This window comes from Amblyomma americanum, chromosome 9 (assembly GCF_052857255.1).
Source record: "Amblyomma americanum isolate KBUSLIRL-KWMA chromosome 9, ASM5285725v1, whole genome shotgun sequence".
Classification (NCBI taxonomy): Eukaryota; Metazoa; Arthropoda; class Arachnida; order Ixodida; family Ixodidae; genus Amblyomma; species Amblyomma americanum.
Window position 1 is genome coordinate 43432445 of NC_135505.1, and position 21863 is coordinate 43454307.

General features: G+C 47.8%; 1 protein-coding gene across 1 annotated transcript in view; it reads right to left on the bottom strand.

Moving 5' to 3' along the window:
• LOC144104698 (membrane metallo-endopeptidase-like 1) overlaps window positions 1-15216 on the bottom strand; it is a 32363-nt gene extending 17147 nt beyond the window's left edge. Inside the window, exons 1-7 of the mRNA XM_077637849.1 lie at window positions 15104-15216; window positions 13571-13765; window positions 12861-12947; window positions 10452-10582; window positions 8076-8301; window positions 7262-7360; window positions 6618-6695 (exon numbers count right to left, since the gene is read on the bottom strand). Of these exons, the coding sequence (XP_077493975.1) occupies window positions 6618-6695; window positions 7262-7360; window positions 8076-8301; window positions 10452-10582; window positions 12861-12947; window positions 13571-13765; window positions 15104-15208 (921 nt within the window). The 5' untranslated portion in view covers window positions 15209-15216. The remainder of the gene's footprint in view (window positions 1-6617; window positions 6696-7261; window positions 7361-8075; window positions 8302-10451; window positions 10583-12860; window positions 12948-13570; window positions 13766-15103) is intronic.
• Between the last annotated feature and the right edge of the window lie 6647 nt (window positions 15217-21863).

Genomic DNA, 21863 nt, shown 5'->3' on the forward strand with positions numbered 1-21863 from the left:
GGGTTGCAAGCCCCAAGGGTAGCGTTGGCCTGGCGGCCTGGGGCACAGCTGGAAACATCCGAAGGTCCCGGCAAAGGATGAGTCGACTGGCAACAGAACAACTTGTTTATTCTGGCATCGCAAAAGAGCAGCCGGTCAGGGCGACCACGTTACTCGAAGGAAGAAATCGAAGTCTCTCTTTGGCGTCCGGGGCAGCTGCTTTTATACCCACGGAGTCGAGGGCAAGAAGGAACGGCTCGGGATGAGTCGCACTAGACGGCGACGCACGGACATGTTGAGACGTGAAGTGACGCGTCCGCCGGGCCGGCGCCGGTCAGACCTCCTCGCCTCCCAGTTGGGGAGCTCCTCTCCCCTGCTGCCGCGCTTTGACAAGCGTGGGCACCAACATGCACACACACACACACGCACACACGACGACACGTGGCATTGAAACCTGCCTGGACGCGCTTGGCGGGAGGCGTTGCGGCAGCGATGAACGGGTCCAAATGACCGCCACTTTGAACGAAGCCCCGGCGTCCGTTGCATCCGCGCCGGCTATACCGCGCGTCGTGGGCGAAACGTAACAGACCGCCCCGCCGGGAGAAGGAGATCCCGATGGTCAGGGGACTGCATCCGCTGTCCGGAGGGATGTCGCTCGATGATGCTCGTAATCGAAACCGGTCGTCCCTCGACGTTGCTTGAGCGCAGCGCACAGAGAAGGCCTCGTTCTCAGGTTCAGGATCACACAGGACACTGCAAAGTGACTTCGGGAGAGTTGCCATTTTTGTGCTCGTTCCCAGCAAGCGTTAGAACTACGCCGAAACGCAACCGCTCAGTCAGCAAGCACGAGACAACCCTCACTAAGCTCTGCCAGGCTCTTTCCCCTTTTTTACTACTGCCTAGTTCCTTACAGTAGTCAAGCAGCACTCAGAACGCGTCCACAAATCGGAAAATTGCACTAGAAAGCACATAATCACTTTGAAACACTAAACAAAAGCAATATGTTAAAAATCCTGCCTCAGGAAGAAAACATCAGTAACAAACAACTTTGAGGCGGATTCCTACGTTAGGGGCTTCGACTTAAGCCATCGGCGTTACCGTTGAGACTCCCCTTTTTGTAACGCACCTCAAAGGAATATTGTTGCAAAGCGAGGCTCCAGCGCAGGAGGCAGCCATTTTTGGGAGAGATGGTCTGCAGCCATTGGAGAGGGCAGTGATCCGTCTCAATGATAAACCTCGAGCCGGCTAGGTAGCATGACAATTTCTGAACGGCCCACACGAGACACGCACACTCTTCCTCGGTGGCGCTGTACGCCTGCTCACGACAGGTCAGCTTACGACTAGCATAAAGGACGGGGTGTTCCACTTCTCCATTTTCCCGTTGGCACAGTACAACGCCCATGCCTCGCTCACTAGCATCGCACTGAACAACGAACCCTTTTGTGTAGTCTGGCGATCGTAGCACAGGCTGGCTTGTTAGGGCGCTCTTTTGGGCGCTAAAAGCTCTTTCCTTTGTCTCGCCCCAGACGACTGTTTGGGGCTCTGTTTTTCTTAGAGCATCCGTCAGGGGAGCCGCGATATCGGAGTACCTGGGGATGTACCTCTGATAGTAGCCGGCGACACCTAAGAACGACCGAATATCGGTCTTCGTGCGCGGTTGCGGGAAGTCTCGCACAGCGGCCACCTTTATTTCAGAGGGGCGGCGACGACCCTGTCCAATCACGTGACCGAGGTAGACAACCTCGGCCTGTGCTAATTGGCACTTGGGAGCCTTGACTGTCAAGCCCGCTTTGCGCAGGAGGGTTAGCACTGCCCGCAAGTGTGCCATATGCTCAGACCAGGATGCGGAGAATATCGCTACGTCGTCTAAATACGGTAAAGCGAATTGTTCCTGTCCCCGCAACACTTTGTCCATGAGGCTTGAAAAGCAGTATGGCGCGTACTTCAAACCAAAACTCAAAACTTTAGGACGGAATGTTCCCATTGGTGAAATGAACGCCGCATACCTACTAGCCTCTTCTGTAAGTGGAACCTGCCAATAACCCCTGACAAGATCTAGGGTGGAAATAAACTGAGCGCTACTAACTTTCTCAAGGCGCTCCTCGATGTTAGGGATCGGATAAATTTGATCCTTAGTGATGGAATTGAGCCTGCGGTAGTCGACGCAAGGACGAGGTTCCTTGCCCGGTACCTCAACTAAAATCAAAGGGGAGGTATAATCACTCTCACCCGCCTCAATAACACCGAGCTGTAGCATTTTCTTTACCTCAGCCTCCATAATATCGCGCTGGCGGGGTGACACCCGGTACGCCTTGGATCGTACTGGCTCTGGGGAGGTAAGTTCTATATCATGAGTAAGGACAGAAGTCCTACCAGGCCTCTCAGAGAACTGACCTTGAAACTCTTGTAAGAGTTGGTGTAGTTCGGTTTTCTGCTCAGGCGACAGCGGTGCTTTACTGAGTAAGTCACTAATGACCTGATCAGTGTCTTCCCTGTTTGTCACTGAGCCTAGTCCCGGAAGCTCGGCCGGAAGCTCTTCTAACTTTCCCGTGTCGGGCATTTCCGCTCCAGTACCTGGTGCCTTCAACGCTACAGGCTCAATTTTATTCAGTTCGGACGTGCTCCGAATATCAGCTTGCTGCGCCTCCGACCCTTTCTCATTGTTCGACAACGTCGGCCCCGCAACTACCGCCTTTGCAGCGAGCTCCCGAACTCTCGATCTGGTTAAGGCCTGAACGCTAGCCTCACCAAACAAAAGCCCTTTCTCGCGCAGGAGGTGATCGGACCTGTTCTAAAATAGGTACGGGTACTGGGGGGGCAGCATAGATGACACTACGGCCTCCGTCTCAAGTGCTCCGAAAGGTCCTTCAATAAGCACTTTTGCTACGGGCAGACACACGCTATGAGTTTCCACGGCTTGCTTGATCCATGCGCACTCGCCCGTGAACATATCGGGTTCTACGTAAGAGGGGTGAACTACATCCATTTTAGTTGCGGAATCACGAAGCACTCGGCACTCTTTCCCGTTCACGAGGAAGTCTCGCATGTAAGGCTCGAGAACCTTCATGTTCTCGTCAGTGCTGGATAATGACAAAAACACGACTTTTGTTTTTGTTTCTGGACACTGCGCCGAAAAGTGACCCGGCTTCTGGCACGTATAACGCACGCGCGCTTGCCTCGTCTCGAACCGCTTTCTGCGTTCGGCTTCGGCTGCCGCCGTCTCCTTACGTTCGGTCGGACTGCTTTCACTCGCATCCGCACTACGTGTGTCCCCCCTTGCTCTCATGGGTGTGAACTTCGGCCTCTCAGACTTGGAGCCAAATTCACCCTTTTGACCTACCTTAGCTCCGCGAGCCCGACGCGTCACAAACTCCTCGGATAGCTCGGCGGCTTTAGCCACTGCACTAACGTCTGGCCTATCCAAGACCCAGTAGCGCACGTTCTCAGGTAACCGACTATAAAACTGTTCTAGCCCGAAACACTGCAGAATTTTCTCGTGGTCACCAAACGCTTTCTCTTCTTTGAGCCACTCCTGCATGTTTGACATAAGCCTGTAGGCAAACTCTGTATATGACTCACTTCGGCCTTTTTCATTTTCCCGAAACTTCCGACGGAACGCCTCCGCTGACAGCCTGTACTTTTATAGCAGACTCGATTTCACTTGGTTGAAATCCTCTGCCTCCTCTCTCTTTAAGCGAGCGACTACGTCGGCCGCCTCGCCGGGTAACAAAGTGAGCAAGCGCTGTGGCCACGTTTCCCGAGAGAACCCCTGCTTCTCGCACGTTCGCTCAAAGTTAACCAGGAACAAACCAATGTCCTCTCCAACCTTAAACGGCCGCATCAGATCAGTCATTTTGAACGATACTCGTTCTCCTGCACCGTGTGCCTGACTTCCATTACGAGCGCGTTCCATCTCTACCTCGAGACGCTTCATTTCCAAAGCGTGTTGACGGTCGCGCTCTTCTTTCTCTTTATCTTTTTGTTCTTTACGTTCGCGCTCGTCTTTCTCTTCTTGCTCTTTACGTTCGCGCTCGTCTTTCTCTTTTTGCTCTTTACGTTCGCGCTCATCTTTCTCTTTTTGCTCTTTACGTTCGCGCTCCTCTTTTTGCTCTTTACGTTCGCGCTCGTCTTTCTCTTTTTGCTCCCTCTCCTCAATGGTCTCAAGGCGGAATTCCGACAGCTCGTCATCCTCAGCCTCCAACTCAAGAATAGCCCTTAGCAGTTCTGGTTTTCTGAGTTTGTCTGAGACATCCAGACCCAACTCTCTTGCAAGCTCCAGCAATTTCGGTTTGCGCAACGATTTCAAATCCATGGCTGCTCCGAATGCTGCTTTCTCTACTGCCTACTATTGTCTTGCCGCAAACTAACCCGGCAGCAACGACAACCACAATTACCAGCTCTGTTTCTGACACTAACAAAAGCCTGGCAAAACTCAGAAGAAGAAAGTCCCGCACTCACCAAACCTCGCAGCAAAGAATTCAGCGCAGTCGTTCCGCTGCAGGCAACCAGTCATCACACAGGGCTCGTTGCACTGCTCCCGGATGGTCGTTGTACTGCTCAGCATACAGTTGACCGCATATCTTCGCTGCTGGCCTCCGTTGTCGCGATCTCACCGCTGGCAACCAGTTGTTGCAAATGGGTTGCAAGCCCCAAGGGTAGCGTTGGCCTGGCGGCCTGGGGCACAGCTGGAAACATCCGAAGGTCCCGGCAAATGATGAGTCGACTGGCAACAGAACAACTTGTTTATTCTGGCATCGCAAAAGAGCAGCCGGTCAGGGCGACCACGTTACTCGAAGGAAGAAATCGAAGTCTCTCTTTGGCGTCCGGGGCAGCTGCTTTTATACCCACGGAGTCGAGGGCAAGAAGGAACGGCTCGGGATGAGTCGCACTAGACGGCGACGCACGGACATGTTGAGACGTGAAGTGACGCGTCCGCCGGGCCGGCGCCGGTCAGACCTCCTCGCCTCCCAGTTGGGGAGCTCCTCTCCCCGGCTGCCGCGTTTTGACAAGCGTGGGCACCAACATGCACACACACACACACGCACACACGACGACACGTGGCATTGAAACCTGCCTGGACGCGCATGGCGGGAGGCGTTGCGGCAGCGATGAACGGGTCCAAATGACCGCCACTTTGAACGAAGCCCCGGCGTCCGTTGCATCCGCGCCGGCTATACCGCGCGTCGTAGGTGAAACGTAACAGCGGTAAGCAGTCGCAGCAGCAGCGGCACGGGGCAACCTCTCCGTTAGGGCAGCGGTGCAGCGGCAGCCGAGACAAGAGTTCAGCACGGCAGGCTTCGAAAAGCGGTACATCGCGTGAAGCTCATCGTCGAAAAGCTACATCGGGCACTGGCGATCCCTCAGCATTCGCCATGCCGGCTTCGCACGATGGGGCACCTGATTGATTTCTTCCATTAACTCCGTGAACAAGGAAAATCGGAAAAGCGGTCGTAGATCGTACTCGGTTGCCATGTTGAATTGACGAAAGGAGCTGCTAAGGGTAGGCCAGGGGCTACCTTTGCGAACGCGCCCTTTCCAAGGCCGAAAGGGCATCTAAAGGTGCAGTTTAAGGGTGAGAATGGTTTCTGAAACCCGGAAAGGAGCCTTAAAGGTAAGAACCTCGAAAGGGAAGGTAAAGGTCGGTTTTTGAATACGAGGGTAGGCCTTCGTGATCGCATGCTGGTCCGCAACCCTGTGAGCAATCCCAAGAGCCCATAGTTGCATTACTACGTCGCAACAAGCTCTGGCTGTCGCCGCTGTTTCTAAATGTATTTCATGGGACGGCAGCATTATCTATAAAATCAGAGCTGAACTCAAAGCGAAATTTTCGCAAGACTATTGTAATAACTCTGCTACCGCACAGTCTCACATCTCCGGGCTGAAGCTAATCCGGTATACCCTGAACGTAAAAGGCTTCCATGGATGAGACTTCCTGGTTTTGTTTGTAATGAAGACGGACACTAGCACCAACCAGAGATTTAGAACAAAAGAAATCTCCAAGTTCACTCATCCCTGATGCAAGATCTGGGTTGCTCCCGAAACGCTGGGATTTCTTTTAGTGCGAAAACGTTACTCCACTAAGCAGTGCTGGAAAAATCGATGGCCATCTGAATTCTCGACCTTTGATCTTTGATCCTTTGTCCTTGACCCTTCAGATGAAATTACTTGGATGTGATGTGACCAGGGGAAGATCACGTTGTACGAAAGTTAAAGATAAATTGCATGGAGGACAATATAAGGCAATTGCTAGGAAAGAGTAGAGTGCTTTGGCACGTCATACTCGGTTTAACAGCGTTAAAACTCATTTTTTTTCAGCCTTTGGTTGCTTCTGTAGTCTCCTAAATAACATTCTAGCCGTCATGCTTTTATTTATGTATTCGTGCGACCATAACTTTCAAATAGTTTTGTGGTTAAGCCATCGCTTATCGCGCTTGATTTAAGCCACAAGCTTGAACAAAGCCTACTAGTCCAGCTGCGGCCGTTAAGCAATGGCTCAAGGAACGATCGAGGCGATGGAAAGATGGCGACCGGTAATCGTTGAAATGAAAACGAACTGCTGTAAAACTACGTATCTGACTTGAAACGCTACCAAATGCTGCCAGAGTCGGCGATATGGGGTGTATAGACCGCATACTCACGTAGTGGTAAAGATGCTCCAGATAACTGTTGTTGTACAGCCATTCTGGGTATCCAATTTTTGTTCCCATTTTCATCAGCTGCAAAATGAAAAAGGCAATGCAAATATGAGCTCCAAAGTACCAGCTGCATGTTTGTTATAATTCGTTGCAGAACGTGCCGTTAAAGTATTATATAAGCTGTAGTATGGAGCTTTTCCCTAGCCAGATTTTAGGTAAATTATTAGTAAAATTTTGCTCAGAGGTTCCTTAGCGGTAACATGTGTCGTGGTTTTAGCGCAATATAATATGGCTTCTGTTGACTTTGCAATTACGCAAATAGTCTTATGACTTTCTATACACTTCTTACAGACTCTATTGCCTTCATATAGATTTTTCATTTTGTCTTTTCCTTGTTTATAAACTGTCCATAGACAAGTCTACTATAAGAGTAAGGCCGTAAATCTGCAGGCAGTCTACAGACCGTGTATATAATTTTTATTTTCTATAGGCAAGTCTATGGAGCTTGTCTAAGAACCTTTACAGACTTCATTGACAAAAGTCTGTGGACAATGTGAAGAAATTTTTGTGTACAGTAATCGATATAGGCCAGGGAAAACAGAACAAATAGCATTTATCTGAATCTGGCAAACAGGTTGGCACAGCACCTTATCCTCAGCTGCATTTCTCGTTTGATTGTCCATCCAGTTAGCCGTTTGCAGCGTCTCGTTAAAGACTTCTGTGAGGCGCCTGGCAAGGTCCTCGACCTGAAATGGGAAAGTATAAGTGCCTCGCATGGCAGTACTCGGCGTACTGAGCAGTTACCTGGAAAAACGACTGCTATTCGTCATGGGCGTTGTATAAGAGTTTTCTGTGCCTAAGTAATACAAATATATAGGTTGCTATTTGCAAGCATATATACACACTTCAAATTTTATTTTGCATGTACCGTCTTTGCGCAAATTAAGCCGGCAAAAAAATTTGTTTCTTCGGCGTGTAGCGGAGCCCTTGTGCATTTTTACGCTCAAAATGTGTGTAAGGTATGAAGAACTGGTATCCTGACCTTCCTAGACGTTTCTGTCTTTAAACGTGTCTTAAGGGCTCCACTCTATGACAGACACGACTCCCCTATGCTTTGTTAGTTTAGGCAAAGACCGTACATTTGCACATGCAACATAAAAATTTGAGGATTTGAGGCTCCCATACTCAATGTGCATCTTCATTTGTAGGCTCAACTACCCCCCCCCCTCACACACACACACACACACACACACACACACACACACACACACACACACACACACACACACACACACACACACACACACACACACACACACACACACATCCCTCCCCCTCCCTATCTCCCTTTTAGAACCTGAAAATACTTGAATGACCCCCTCCTCTTTATGACTCTTTTGAGTTGAATGTTTTACCAACAAATTGCGCGATGAACTATCGTTCAAGAGTATTTCCAGTTACCTCTTGTTTGGCTTCTCTGCTGAATTTGCGCTGTACATAGAGACGACCGACAATCTCGGGCATAGCGTCGTTCACGATGCCAACGCACTTTTCCCACCTTGGACTGTCGGTGACGACCCCCGCAATAACCTTCTTAAGCTCGAAGGAAGCATTTCGAAATTGCTCAGATGTTTGCGCTGCCCATGTCATCATGACTCTCAGGCCGGCGTAGTTGTACAGCGTCTTTCTGGAAAGACAATTTAAAAAGGGCCGCTGTGTTTACGGCGGAGAATATCTGAAGCGTCCTTGTAGCGCTCAATCCTTTCAAGCTTTATATTTATGGTAGTGTTTAAGCGTCGGGGCATAATACTTTATGAGATTTATTGGTAATTTTATTTTAATGCAAACGCGTTACTAGTCCCATTACGAGAAAAACCGATTGCGTGTGTTTGTTAGTGTGTGTGTCTACTCACAGATGGGAGTAAAAAAGGGAGTAGCTGTCTTCTGGCGCACTCCCTTTCATTAAATTATGTTCGCTAAAAGGGGAGTTTACTCTCTTTTTACTCCTCTCTGTAAAGATTGTAGTTTTATGTTCGTAAATGCTAGAGCTGTGGGGAAAAAGGGAGAGTGGGAGAGTATTTGGCTGGGACGGAGTTTTTAGGCCAGATGACGAAAGCAAGTGCACGTCGCGTTTTGAGAGAAAATTTGGTTTTTCACTCTCTTTCCTTAGGAAGAGAGTTACTGAGATGGAGTTAAAAGTCTAGAGGACAGTTCAGACAACCAACCATTTTATGATTTTGTTGTTGTCGACTATAGTTATGTACCAGGCAGCGGCAATGCTTGCCGACGGCTTGAGATGCCACGGACGGCCAATTCTTCAAAAAAAAAAAACAGCGCGCGACTACATGACTCACCGAACAATAAACTTTGCCTCCAGATAAAGAGCGAAGATTTTACGACCTGTGAGTGATATCAGAGGTTTTTAAAAAAACGAGCTTTATATGTACAACACTGGGTTGCCCTCTTCTGCATCATGAGAGTGGCTATTCAGCACGACCAATAATGCGTTTTTAAAAGGGCGGCAAAATTTTCTGCACCCACGTTCCAGGTCTTATGGTCAGCGTCGACGCAGACGGTAAGCATGTCAGGAATTTTGTTTATTATATTGCATTTAATAATTCAATTATGAATACTGCGAACCCTCGCTTGAGGGTCATTTCATGAAGGAGAAATGAAGAAAAAGAACAACGCATATATAAAAGAGAGTGCACAAGCCTCTTTGAGCACATACAATACAAGAGAGCGTAAAACCACAACAGAATTTACACCGCTGTACAGCCACCTGCTCTGCGACAAGAAATATTAGGCAGGGATTTACGCGCAGATCCACAGGAATCCCATTCCTAGACAGAGTCACCAAGTGCATTCGCGGATGCCGCTACACCGTCAGACTCGTCAAAATCAGCGGGCAGTTTATTCCAGTGCTCAATAGCACCTGGAAATAATGAGCGGCGATAGACGTTAACTCAGGTTAGAAAGGGGTCTAATGATTTGGCCTAATCGCTTTGTGATCATTAAAACGGTAGCTCAATCTACTTCGAGGCTGCAGAATATCTTTCTTAAATAGTGTTATTTTCACTATGCACGATTTGGTACAATATTTTTAATCTTTGATTTTTACGTCTTCTTTCTTACGGTCGTGTTAAGTTTTGCGTTTGGTTGCTGGTCTGCGGATGGTACTCAGTCGTTCTTCGACGGTATATGTGACAGCAGTGCAAAATGGCGTGGGTCAATCCAGCCGTAAACTCTGTACCCTGTCCGTCCTCGGCGCAGTCGGACGTGTTCAACGAAACATTTTGGAACTTTGGCTGCAGTACCGTCCGTCAAAGATTGTGCTTCTGCGTGATGGGCCAGGCAGGCTGTCGGTCGCCACTACTGTCCTTTTTTTGCAGAAGTAAACAATCGGAACAGGTCGAGTAGGCCCACACCGATCTGATAAAAAGGCATTGGTGCAATGTGGCCCAGTTATCGTGCAGAGTAGGTAACTGGGGTTTTTGTTGCTGACTATCTCGGCAGGCCCCCATGTAATATGTTACCTGCACGGCGAGTCGTAGCCACTAATATATCTTTTGAATTCGAGACAGGGCGCGCGTAAAATTGAGGTGGATTAGGCGGATTAGGTTTTTCTGACCACATTTTTTTTCCAGTTTTAAAAATTGTTTCGAATAGTCTCTCAATGTTATCAGAAAATATTTATACAGATTTTCAACTTTGTAATCTTGTGACTTTGTATCAGGGGCAGATTCCAATTGTAGTCAATGTGCGGACGAAAAATACCACCCTCGTCGCCATCCTTATTATCGCCAAGAAAAAAAAGCAATTTTATTTTGTACTTACGAGTCGGCAGATTCAAGAAAACGATTTAGTTCGTCGTAGTATTTCAAGGCGTACAATTCAACTGTCTCGTTCTCATACAGAGTGATATTTGCTTCCAAAAATTCTTCCCTGAGTAAACTGAAAAGCGGCACCTGTCAAAATAATATTTTAAAAAAAGGAGAGAATTCGTAACGTTTTAGCCGCCATTGGCACTGCACTCGTGACGCGACAGGCGCCTTCGCATGCTGCATAATTTTTCGTTACAGGCGCACATAGGAGGTAGGTTGCAGCATTTAAGTGCACAGAGTGCAGTGGAGGCTACACTTTCCATGACATGAGGTGAACACGAAACTTCTTACATAGCTTAGGACAAACATGACGAGCGCGCGAAATCTGAATCCCCAGTTCTCAAGAGATGTGTCAGTTGGCCGGTTTTACGACTCAGTCAGGCCGCCGCGGCGGCCCAGTGCATATGGCGCTCGGCTGCTGACCCGAAAGACGCGGGTTCGATCCCGGCTGTGGTGGTCAAATTTCGATCGTGGCGAAATTTAAGAGTCTCGTGTACTGTAAGATCTCAGTGCACGTTAAAAAACCCCAGTTGGTCGAAATTTCCGGAGCCCTTCACTACGGCGTCCCTCATAACCTGAGTCGCTTTGGGACGTTAAACCCCCATAAACCATAAACCTTACGACTCAGTCATTGTTACTCCTCTGGCTTGCGAGGCATGAATTGTTTACTCGGGAAAGGTCGTGACCTTGAACGCGCAGTTCTACGACTTTGCGGGCTGAACAAGTAGACGCATGCTGCATATACCATTAGAATGTCCTCAGTCAATATCAGATGAAGAACGGCTGATAGCGACGGACATTTGGATCGCCGATGACAGCCAAGTATGAGTTCAATTCATAGCCACCGCGCTCTTTTGTGCTCACAAGTTTACACGCACAAAAGAGTACAGAACGAACGCTCATCGTGGCACTGTGCACGTTGCTGGGTGCTTGCTGGCGTGCGTTCATTCAGTGAAATTCCTAGCAACACCCCGCCGCTCAAACAAACATTCAGGGTGTTGCACGTAACTTGAACCAAACATAGTGAAGCCAATGACATTGTTTTCCACCGCCAGGCACTGCTCAAATTGTTTTAATAATTCCGGTTAATTAGTCAATTAGCTGATATCATTTATAAAGAATGTTTCATATTCACTTTAAGGTCAATGGAGTTTCGGTAAATTTTAGGAAAGGGGGGGGGGGTTAAAAAAACAACTCATCCAGTTTTTCCCACCAACGTATCTCCTACGTGGTTTCTGTTGTCCGCAATTTCAAGAAAGCATATAAATATGAAAAATAAACCATGACAGTGCGCTCTTACGCTGCCGTACGTATGCCAGCAGTAAAGGTGTAGCCTTCTTACCAAACATGCTCTCACTTGCGACTCGCTTGCTCGGTGGCGCAGTACACTCCAAATATAAAAGGAGTAAAAATGGAATAATCTGTCCTCTAGCCCACTTGCTTTCAAGGGGCATGATATGCTGCCCACGTCACGGGAGAGATTTCCATGACTACAATACGGAGTACTTACAATTGGCTAGACAATCAGAGTTTTAGAAGTTACGAAGATTTGAACAGAGGTCTTAATCTCCTCTATTTGCTAACCTCAAGGCCTAAGGTGCCGCGTTTAAAAGCCTCCTCCCCCTCCCATTGCGAACTGCATCAAGCAACTATGCTTTGCAGTGGGAACATTCTTCTTTTTCCGAGGGTAAGCATTCCGTACGTTTAATGATCCAAATCTACTCCGGAACTTGGGCAGCATGCCCTGCTTAGAAAAGAGAGCGCGTTAGTGAAACTGCTTACTTCTTTTTTACTCCAATGTTTACTTATTCCTGTTTAGAGTGCAGAAACTGACCTCTAACACCGATCAGCCATTCGCACCTTTCAGTGTATCCATCAACTGTAATAAGGGAGTAATTGCTGATTGGCATCCGCCCAAGCGCAGCCGTATGGCTACAGGTAAGAGCTTTCCTTTGAAGCTCAGCTTTCCTTTGTAGCTGTATGGCTGCGCTTGAGTGGATGCCAGTGAGTAATTCCCCCTTCATTACAATTGTGCTCCAACTTAGGGGATTCCCCTAAACATTTTACCAACACTGTTCCCACTTCGAGTTATTGATCCCTACCATAAACTTGCCGACCCGGTTAGCTCACTTGGTAAAGCGACTGCTCCGGTGAAGCGGTGGTCCCGGGTTTTAGCCCCGGACCGGGACGAATTTTTCCTTAACTACGAAGTTTCTGAGAAAGCTGTATAGCTTTCCTTTGTAGCCGTGTTTCTGCGCTTGGGTGGATGCGAGTAATTACTCCCGGATTACAAATATACTCCACCTTCAGGGATTCCACTAAAAACATATGATCCATCAACTGAGGTGTCATAATTGCTCACGTGAGTGAAATTCTTCTGCAGCTCCCCGATGGTGGTTCTGTTGTAAATTTTCATGAGGTCTCGTCTTTCTTCGGGAGGCGCCGTCAGCTGGAACCAATATATGTGAAATCAGGTAAGGAAATCATGTCTGCTCGGTGGCTATAGGAGGCTACACTATTACCCAAGAGAATTCTTAGGTATTGTAACATGTCTGGTGCGTACAAAATTAAATTACCCTAGGGTGGGGCACATGCGCACAGCGCAACATATAGCTTTAGCGCTGACAAAGGAGCATACGCATATTGTCACGTGACCGTTTACGCGTTCACATATGTTAGCATTACTTTATTAGCGTCGGATATTCCTGCCGTGTGTTTTGCCACACCCATTCGTTTCGGACTCATGGAATGGGTATTTTCGACTTCTCATACCTGTTGGCTGTGGTTCTTGTCTTGATCATAGAGATGCGGAAATAAAGGCGGGCACTAAAAAGATCCCCGCATCCTCTGGAGCCTGAAATTTCAGAGTTCCAAAGCGTTTGCTTCAAAGACGTTCATCAGAACAAAAGCCGACGCGGGAGTGTATAAATGTAAGGATTTGGTCTAACTAGCTTTGAGTCGCAACCTCTCAGCTATATCGGAAAGTCGCGGAATCGTTTCAGGACGAAGCTGTGCTCGTGTTATTGTGAACAAAAAAAAAATAGGGAGGGGGTGGGGGCGTTCGGTTCTCACATTGGCCAACTGCCCTTCGAAGTTCACAAGCGTGTCAGAAATGTTCTTTAGTTCCTCTTCAGTGAGGTTGGGTCTCATAAAAGTCAGTGCGCTTTCGATGAGTTTCTTATAGGCATCGATTATTGACTTGCTGTATTCTTCATCTGGATGTATGAGCTCGTTTCTTCCCACTGCATCGAAATCTAACTGATCGATCTGAAAAGAGAGAAATCGTACGTTAGTAAAAAATAATTTCTTTTTTTCAATACGAAAACGTTAGAAACCTGATCGGGGAAAAAATGAGACGTTGGTCGCATAGTTCTCAGACCGAAAGTGACGTCACAGCAACGACATCGATTGCACCAGTCCGGAAATGATAGCTATACGTTTCGATGTATCTTCATTTCGTCCGTGTGGCCACCTCCAGACACTTTCGAGGAAACATTTAACAACAAGCTAGATGACCCGAAGTGATGTCTGGTTGTGGGCAGGTAGACGCATAGGGGACCGCAGACGTAGTCATGAAAGAACGACACCAATCTGAATGTAAAAGCATCAACAACTTCTAATGCGATCACATTGCCAACACCTAATCTAATTTAGTTCTCTCAGATCATGAATTGCAGTTTATTAATATTCCCCTAGATAAAAGTGTACAAGAGCTGTATATTGCCTGTACTCACCTATGGGGCAGAAATTGAAGGCTAACGAAAATGGTTCAGCTTAAGTTAAGGGCAATGGAAAAAAAATGGAAAGAAAAATGATGGCTGTAACGTTAAGAGACCGGAAGCGGGGGTGAGGGAAAAACCGCGTGTTAATGACATCCCAGTCGAAACAAAAAGGAAAAAATGGGCTTCGGCAGGGCATGTAATGCAAAGGCAAGGTAACTGCTGCTCCTTAAGGGTAACGGAGTGGATTCCAAGAGAAAGTAAGCATAGCAGGGGGCGGCAGAAAGTTAGGTGGGCGGATGAGATTAAGAAGTATGCGGACATACGGTGGGCGCAGCTGGCAAAGGACCGAGTTAATTGGAGAGACATGGGAAAGGCCTTTGCCCTGCAGTGGGCGTAGTCATGATGAGGATGATGATGACTGTAATCTGGTGTCCCAGCACACATTTTGTTTCGTGAACTGTCGGGGTTACAACTTTTGGAACTATGAGGGAAAAGCTGGAGATTAAGCGCAGCTTAATGCACAGCTAGGTAGACGGCTTTGCTGTCGGCAGGTATCAATGTTGCATCAGGAAAACTCGGATATTCTAGAAGTGAAAGTGGAATTGATTCCGAAGTACTTTTAACTGCGGATTAAACTGGCAATAATGAGACATGAGGACAGCTAGGCTCCCCGTAAGAGCTTCAACGCATGTCAGTGATGGCTTCTAGTAACATAAAATTTGGAAAAACTGGGACCTTTCATAAGTTGTCGTTTTTTAAGTTCGACCCGCAAACATTTGACGACAACCTGTCGCTTTTATAGAGAGTTTGTTTCAGAAAAAAAACATAAATAAAAAGAGCTGTTATAGGTCGTTGCCCTCAATTTTTGCGGTAACCTGCTCACCCCAATGACGTTAGAATTGAGATTCTTGATATCTCTGTCAACACGAACGGAAAGGAGAGTGAAGATTCCAGTGTTGTTCAGCACTTCGGTGCAATTTTCGAACATCGCCTCGGTGTCGTCGGTTATCGGCCAGTGGGCGAGGCCAGACAAGTTCATTATTTCCCTCATCACATCGGGCTGGTCTCCTAACTCAGGAACAGCTGAAAAAGAAAAAAAAAACATGCATGCACACACGTGCACACAGGTACATTAATAGTTGTACGCAATGCACATAGAGTGGCAGACAAGTTAACTTGCAACAACCAAGCGATGACCTGAAAGTACTGGTGGCGCCGTTTAGCGGCACACAAATGATGAAAAGCTCGTTTGAATGAGCATAGCGGGGATTGGTTGAGCCTATGGGCGCTCCCTTGTTGCGTCTAGTTGTATACCGTATTTACTCGAATAATGAATAAGCTCGCATAATGTACACATCCCCTACTTCGGCTGCTAAAAAGTTGTCCCCCCTCCCTCCCCCCACCTCCACCACGTGGTCTGGTCGAAAGAAATAAGCTCGACTTTAGTGCCGGTGTTTGTCTAGGTATTAAATAAATAAAAAATAAGTGGCCAGCACAGACAAGCACAGCGATAGCCTTTAACAGAATTTCGGGACAGCACCCATCTGTGAGCTGCAAAGGCTAATGGCTTATAGGGCTTCAACTGAAGGTGACTCAAACATTCTAACGTTACGAATAGCGCGCTCAAATCACAGATGATGCGAGTGCGGTATTTTTTAATGTTCGCAGCCTTGCGCCACGTGGTGGAAGCCAAGGAAACAAGAAACGCTTGTCCCGAACTGCTGGTAATGAGTGCCGCTGGAGCTAATGCTCTTCTTCGTAATCACAAAAAATAAATAATTTAAATAAATAAAGGATACTTGAGTTTGTGATCTCGTGGATGCGACAGTGTTGTGACTGAAGAACAACTGGTCTTTTAATCTTGTCTTCAGTAATTCTGGGAACTCTATAGATTTGCATATTACAGATTTAAAAACGTAACCGATAACGATCGAGAAATGAATGGAGGGAGGCCATAAGGAAATTAAATAACGTGGCCACTGTAGGAGATGCACATGAGTAACTGAAGATCGTTGTGAAAGTCTTTAGCCTTATAATGGACTCGGCCGATGAATACGTGTCTGGACCCTCTTTGCAATAGCTGCTATGTCGCGGCAGTATTCCCCCGCAACCACCGTCACCACCACTGTCACTATCACCAACACCACCATTATCAACCACATCATCATCGTCAGCCTGACTACGTCTACTGCAGGGCAAAGGCCACTAAAAACTCTTTTGCGTAACAATGTCAATTCGTTTCTTTTTTTTTTGCTGACGGGAAAAGTCGCCGCGGGTACATAAGCTACTAACTGTTAAAATGAAATTTAAAGCAGGAAATTACTGGAAGAAGAGAAAAGCGAGAGGGTCAATAAGGAGACTATAGGACAAAGTGCCCGTCCAATTCATCCGCCTATTTTTTATGTCATCATTTTTAGTGGCATTCTCCTTTTTTTCGGAAGTAATGGACTAATTAGCTTAACAGCACACTTGTAGAAAACATTGTCTTGCTAGCTTGTGTTTGATACGACGGAAAGCTCACATACCCATGCAGGCGTGGTAAGCAACAGCAGCTTTGTCTGTGACGTTCTGGCACTCGTAAATCAGGCTCATGTTTTCCAGTATACCTAAGCGGGTGGCGGAAAACAAATAGTGATGACGTTATCAGACGAATGAACAAGTGATAAAGTTCCCATGCTTAGGCTGAAGAAGCTTGCAATGACACCCCATGCATAAGCATGGGCAAATAGGGCAAGGTGATGACACCGCATCTCACACCAAGGTATTCCGCACCCAGATATTCCAAACCCAGATATTCCGTCGTACCCAGATATTAAAAACAAGGAGGATCATTTGCAACGAGAAGCTGTTTACAAACGCAGTTTTTTAGAATATCGTAAGATTGCGTAACAACCGTGAAATGAGCTGTAGATCACCCCGCGGGACGCTTGTACTTTCCTGTTACTCACTGCCATTGGTTTTTAAGGCTATCTTCACTATTCGGTACGAGCGCAAGAAAAACTTAAGTAGCATTCTGCTTCTACGCACAGAAAGATTCGACAATTCCGATAAATATGTTCATAACAATGTCTTACAATGTTCCACGGTTTCTTCACAAGTAAAATTGGTGCTCAAGAAAGCCGGACTTGTTTCAGAAAACAGTCACGAGCGGAAGGTCGCGACGAGCTTCTCTTTAATTCATTAAGTCCTGTTTTATTTCTAAAGAATCAATAGAGTCCTGGATTCAGATCGTTGCAGCCTAACGGCGTCGAAAAGCGCTCAGTCAAGTGAAATCGCTCACTACAACTCAAGTGAGCGCGCAGAGAACAGGACACCATTATAATGGATCAAATAGCACCTACGAGAAATTAATGGGGGAGTAATTACTCATTGGCATCTAGCCAAGCACGGACACAAAGGACAGCTATGCGGTTTCATAGAAACTTCGTAGTGAAAGGAAAATTCATCCTGGCCCGGGGTTCAAACCCGGGACCACAGCACTGGAGCAGTCGCTCTACCAACTGAGCTTACCGAGACTGCAAGCTTATAATAGGGCGAGAGCGAACTGACCAATAATTCGAAGTGGGAACAGTGCAGATCAAATGTTTAGGGGAAGCACCCAGGGTGGAGACAAATTTCAAAACCTCTGTGCATCTGCAGATTGACCCTGCTCTTGATGGTGCTGAAAAGCAGTGGAGATCGTGTGCCCAGTGCAGTTTGTACTAGGTCACTGGATAGTTCAGTATAGTTTTATAGCGCACAAGGCACAAGTGCGCATTTGTAGAGAATATGGACCGCTGATTATCATGTTTTCAGCAAGAGGGCAACGAGAAGAGTAAATAAAGCCTCAGAACGCTATATTGTTTCGTATTTTCCTAAGAATATCGTCGCAGGTGTACCAATCTTTAGTTTTTCTTGAAAAACAAAGCGGACGGATAAAACATGGCTTACTTTTAAGCGTGTCCTGCAGTTGGTCAGTCAGGAGATCGAAAGTGCCCGTCGAGAACTTGCTCTCTGATATGTTGTGCCTTTTTCTCCACCCGCCGCACGCGTAAGAGTAGAAATCCTCGCACGGGTTGATGCTTTCTTCTATGGACTCGTTGATCAGTTCGGCTGGATTAAGGAAGAAGTCAATCTATCAACGAACCAATAAATAAATAAATCAAAAGCGTCTGTTTCACATTCCTAAACATATTTCTCTTCGCTCTGGTTTCGTTTCAGGCCTATAAACAATATATGCAGTTGTCACGGTTTGTTCAGTGCAACCCCAATGCAAGAGTGTCAGATTCGATTTCACACTTATTTATGAACCGTGTGGTGGTGTCGGAATAGCTCATGTAGATGCATTGGGTGTATGTGCGTATTATGTGTAAATGGTATACGCATTATGAGATGTGCCCAAATTATAGGTTCATGTATGTAAGATTTTGTGCAGTTGGAATGCATTTGCGGTCTACTCACATCAATCTGTTTGCTGGTGGTGGTGATGGTGAAGACATCATAGAGAGAGGTGTTGGGGTCTTGACCTGAAGGGTCGCGCCCTTACAACCACTAGATGGGATGCCTATCAGGCACTCCATTGGCAGTTGCCGCAGCCCGGGCGCGCGACGTTAAGGCCCTTTGGGCCTCGAGGGTGCAGCAGCCGGACAGGGCCGCCTCCCAGTCCTCTCGGGTTTGTGTGTGGGATAGGGGGCAGGGATGGGTGCTGCTGTACAGGCCCACACCACGTGGTAGATTTCAGACACCTACCCACAGTGTTAGCGCCGCCCGTCGAATAGAGGATCTAAATGCTTTAGTGTTGCCGGGCACAGCTTCGTGTTAGTGAGCATGCGCAGGGGTACCCGCTCGTTGGCCTTCCCCAGCCCTTTGCACGGGGTGGGCATAGTTTGCTGTGTAGATCTGAAATAATCACATATTTTCTTAAAAGTGTAAAACGGATTTAAATCGGAGTCCTGGTCAGCGTCGGGTCCCGTAGAGAAAAGCCAGGAGAGAGAGCGCACGCGGGCGGCGGCATCGGCTGCCTCGTTTCCGCGGAGGCCTTGGTGACCAGGGGCCCAAACGAGAGATCGGTGCACAGGATCCGAGTCTCGGCCACAACTTTCGTAGATGCGATAAGCCAAGGGAGTAGCCCACCCTTTCTCGACGATTCGAGAAGCCCGGCGCGAGTCGGTGATTATGTATTTGGAGGAAGAGCCGGAGGCTGCCACGGATATGGTAACCTTTTCTGCGTGAATGGCTGACTGGGCCTTGAAAGTAAGGCTGCCTACTGTTTTGCCCTCGTGGACGACCGCGGCCGTGTACCATCACCTGGGGTACAGGCCGGCGGCATGCACGTAGAAGACTCCTGGTTTGAACCCAAAATGACGGTGCAAGGCTGCCGCCCGCGCCAGGCGCCAGCCATTATTGTCCTCTTTGGACACGTTGGTGGCCTGAGGCTGCACGTGGAGGACGCATCTCCAGTGTACGGGAAGGCGACATCTCTCCTCTGTGAATTGGGTGTGCTGGATGTCGAGACAGGCTAGAAGGCGGCGACCCGGCACTGTTTTTGTGAGACGAGTGTATTGGTTGTTGAGGTCCGCCTCCTGAAGCTCCCTGAAAGTGTTTACCATCCCTAGGGCCAAGACGTGGCTGGTCGAGGTAGAGACCAGGAGATCCAGCTCTCGTTTCATAATTTTGCGGAGGGTGATCTCAAGGGCATCCTCTTGCTGTTTCCGCAGGTGCAGGTAGGGAGCCAAATGCATGATTCTACTGGACACGATTGCGTTCGCCAGCCGCAAGGCGTCTTTGCATTGTAACCCAACGCGCTTGTTGGAAACCCGACGGCCCATGCGGCCCACCTGGTCCTCCACCTACCGGAGCTTGGCGAGTGTTGTGCCGCAGCGTCGCTGTTTGTGTATGAAGACTCAGAGGACTCTGATTTCCTTGGTTTTGTGAATGGGACCGCTTTGCAAGGAGAGAAGTATTTGTGTCGAGCATGTGCGCGAGGGGTGCAGATGCATGAATTCCGATTTCTGCAGGGAGCATTGCAGACTACAGTCTCGGGCATAGCGGTCCACTATGCTGGCGGCCGTTTTCAGGCTGGTCTTCATGTCCCCTAGGCGTCCTAACTTAGTCCAGAGGGTGATGTCGTCAGCGTACAGCGCGTGCTGGACCCCTTCGACTGCACCCAGCAGGGCAGTAGACACATCATGGGTATGTTGAATAGCAGAGGGGACAGCACCGCGCCTTGTGGTGTCCCCCTCGTGCCGAGCATTAAAGGTCCATGCTCTTGGTCCTGCATTCGGATTTAGGACAGTCTTTCTGTGAGACAATGTTTCACCTAATTGAAGGTATTGGTCGCAGAGATTAAATTAATATGCATCGGAGGGCTGCAATCAAGAAATAATAATAATAGTCACACTAATATTTCACCTTGGGGGAAAGGAAATGACGCAGTATCTGTCTCACATATCATTGGACACCTGAACAGCGCCTAAGACAAGCGATAAAGAGGGAGTGAAAGAAGAAAGGAAGAAAGAGGTGCCGCAGTGGAGGGTTCCAGAATAATTTCGACGACCTGGGGAGCTTTAACTACTTTTCCGGAGTACCCGGCTTCGAACCAGACCGCGGCGGCGGAGTTTTTATGGAGAGAAAACGCTAAGGCGGCAGTGTGCTGTAAGATGTTAATAATAATAATTAATATTTGATTTTGGGGGAAAGGAAATGACGCAGTATCTGTCTCATATTATGTTGGACACATGAACCGTGCCCTAAGGGAAGGAAGGGATAAAGGAGGGAGTGAAAGAAGACAGGAAGAGAGAGGTGCCGTAGTGGAGGGCTCCGGAATAATTTCGACCTCCTGGGGATCTTTAACGTGCACTGACATCCTACATCACACGGGCGCCTTAGCGTTTTGCTTCCATAAAAACGCAGCCGTGCATTTACACAGCCCATATTTAGCACTTTTCTCGTGGATATAAGTTGTCATTCGGCTGGCTCGATTGAGGTTTCCGAGCAGAACTCAGCCAAGGGAAACCGAAGAGCTGCCTTTCAACAAGGTAGTGGGTGGGGCTGGTGGATGCATGACCAAGCGTGAGAAGGGAGTACGCATCAGGTGAATGGACGTAACACTATGCCGTCTTGGGTTCCATCTCCTGATCCCTCACTTTCTGCAGCTCTCTTTTCCCCGGTTATATTTTCGAGATTAGCGCTAGAATAGCATGTGAAGAAATTGTGGGGACTGAGTTTCTTCTTCATTCTGCGCTAAGGTGAGGTAGGAGCAAGACTGACAGCTCATTGTAACTCTAAGGGCTGCGAAAAGGATTATGCGGTGTTCGAATTAAACGGAGCCTTCTTAATTCATTTAATTTTGACAGCACCAGGTCATTATAGCCCGAATAATTCGAGAATAATAAATGAAAAAGAGTTAACAAGAGTTCCCTCTCGTGTCATGCGTACTGTGTCCATGCAATTTTAACACGCCCATGAATTCTAAGCATTTGGTGCGGTTTTCACAGGTATCAATACCCAAGTGGTGGCCTAGTGGTTTGAGCATCGGCTTCGCGTGCGGGAAGTGCGGTGTTCGACAATCCATCATCATCAACAGATATCAATGAGCGCAGTTCTGAGTAATAATCGCAGAATGTTAACTATGAGCTACAAAGCCAGAGCTTAAAGAGGCACTG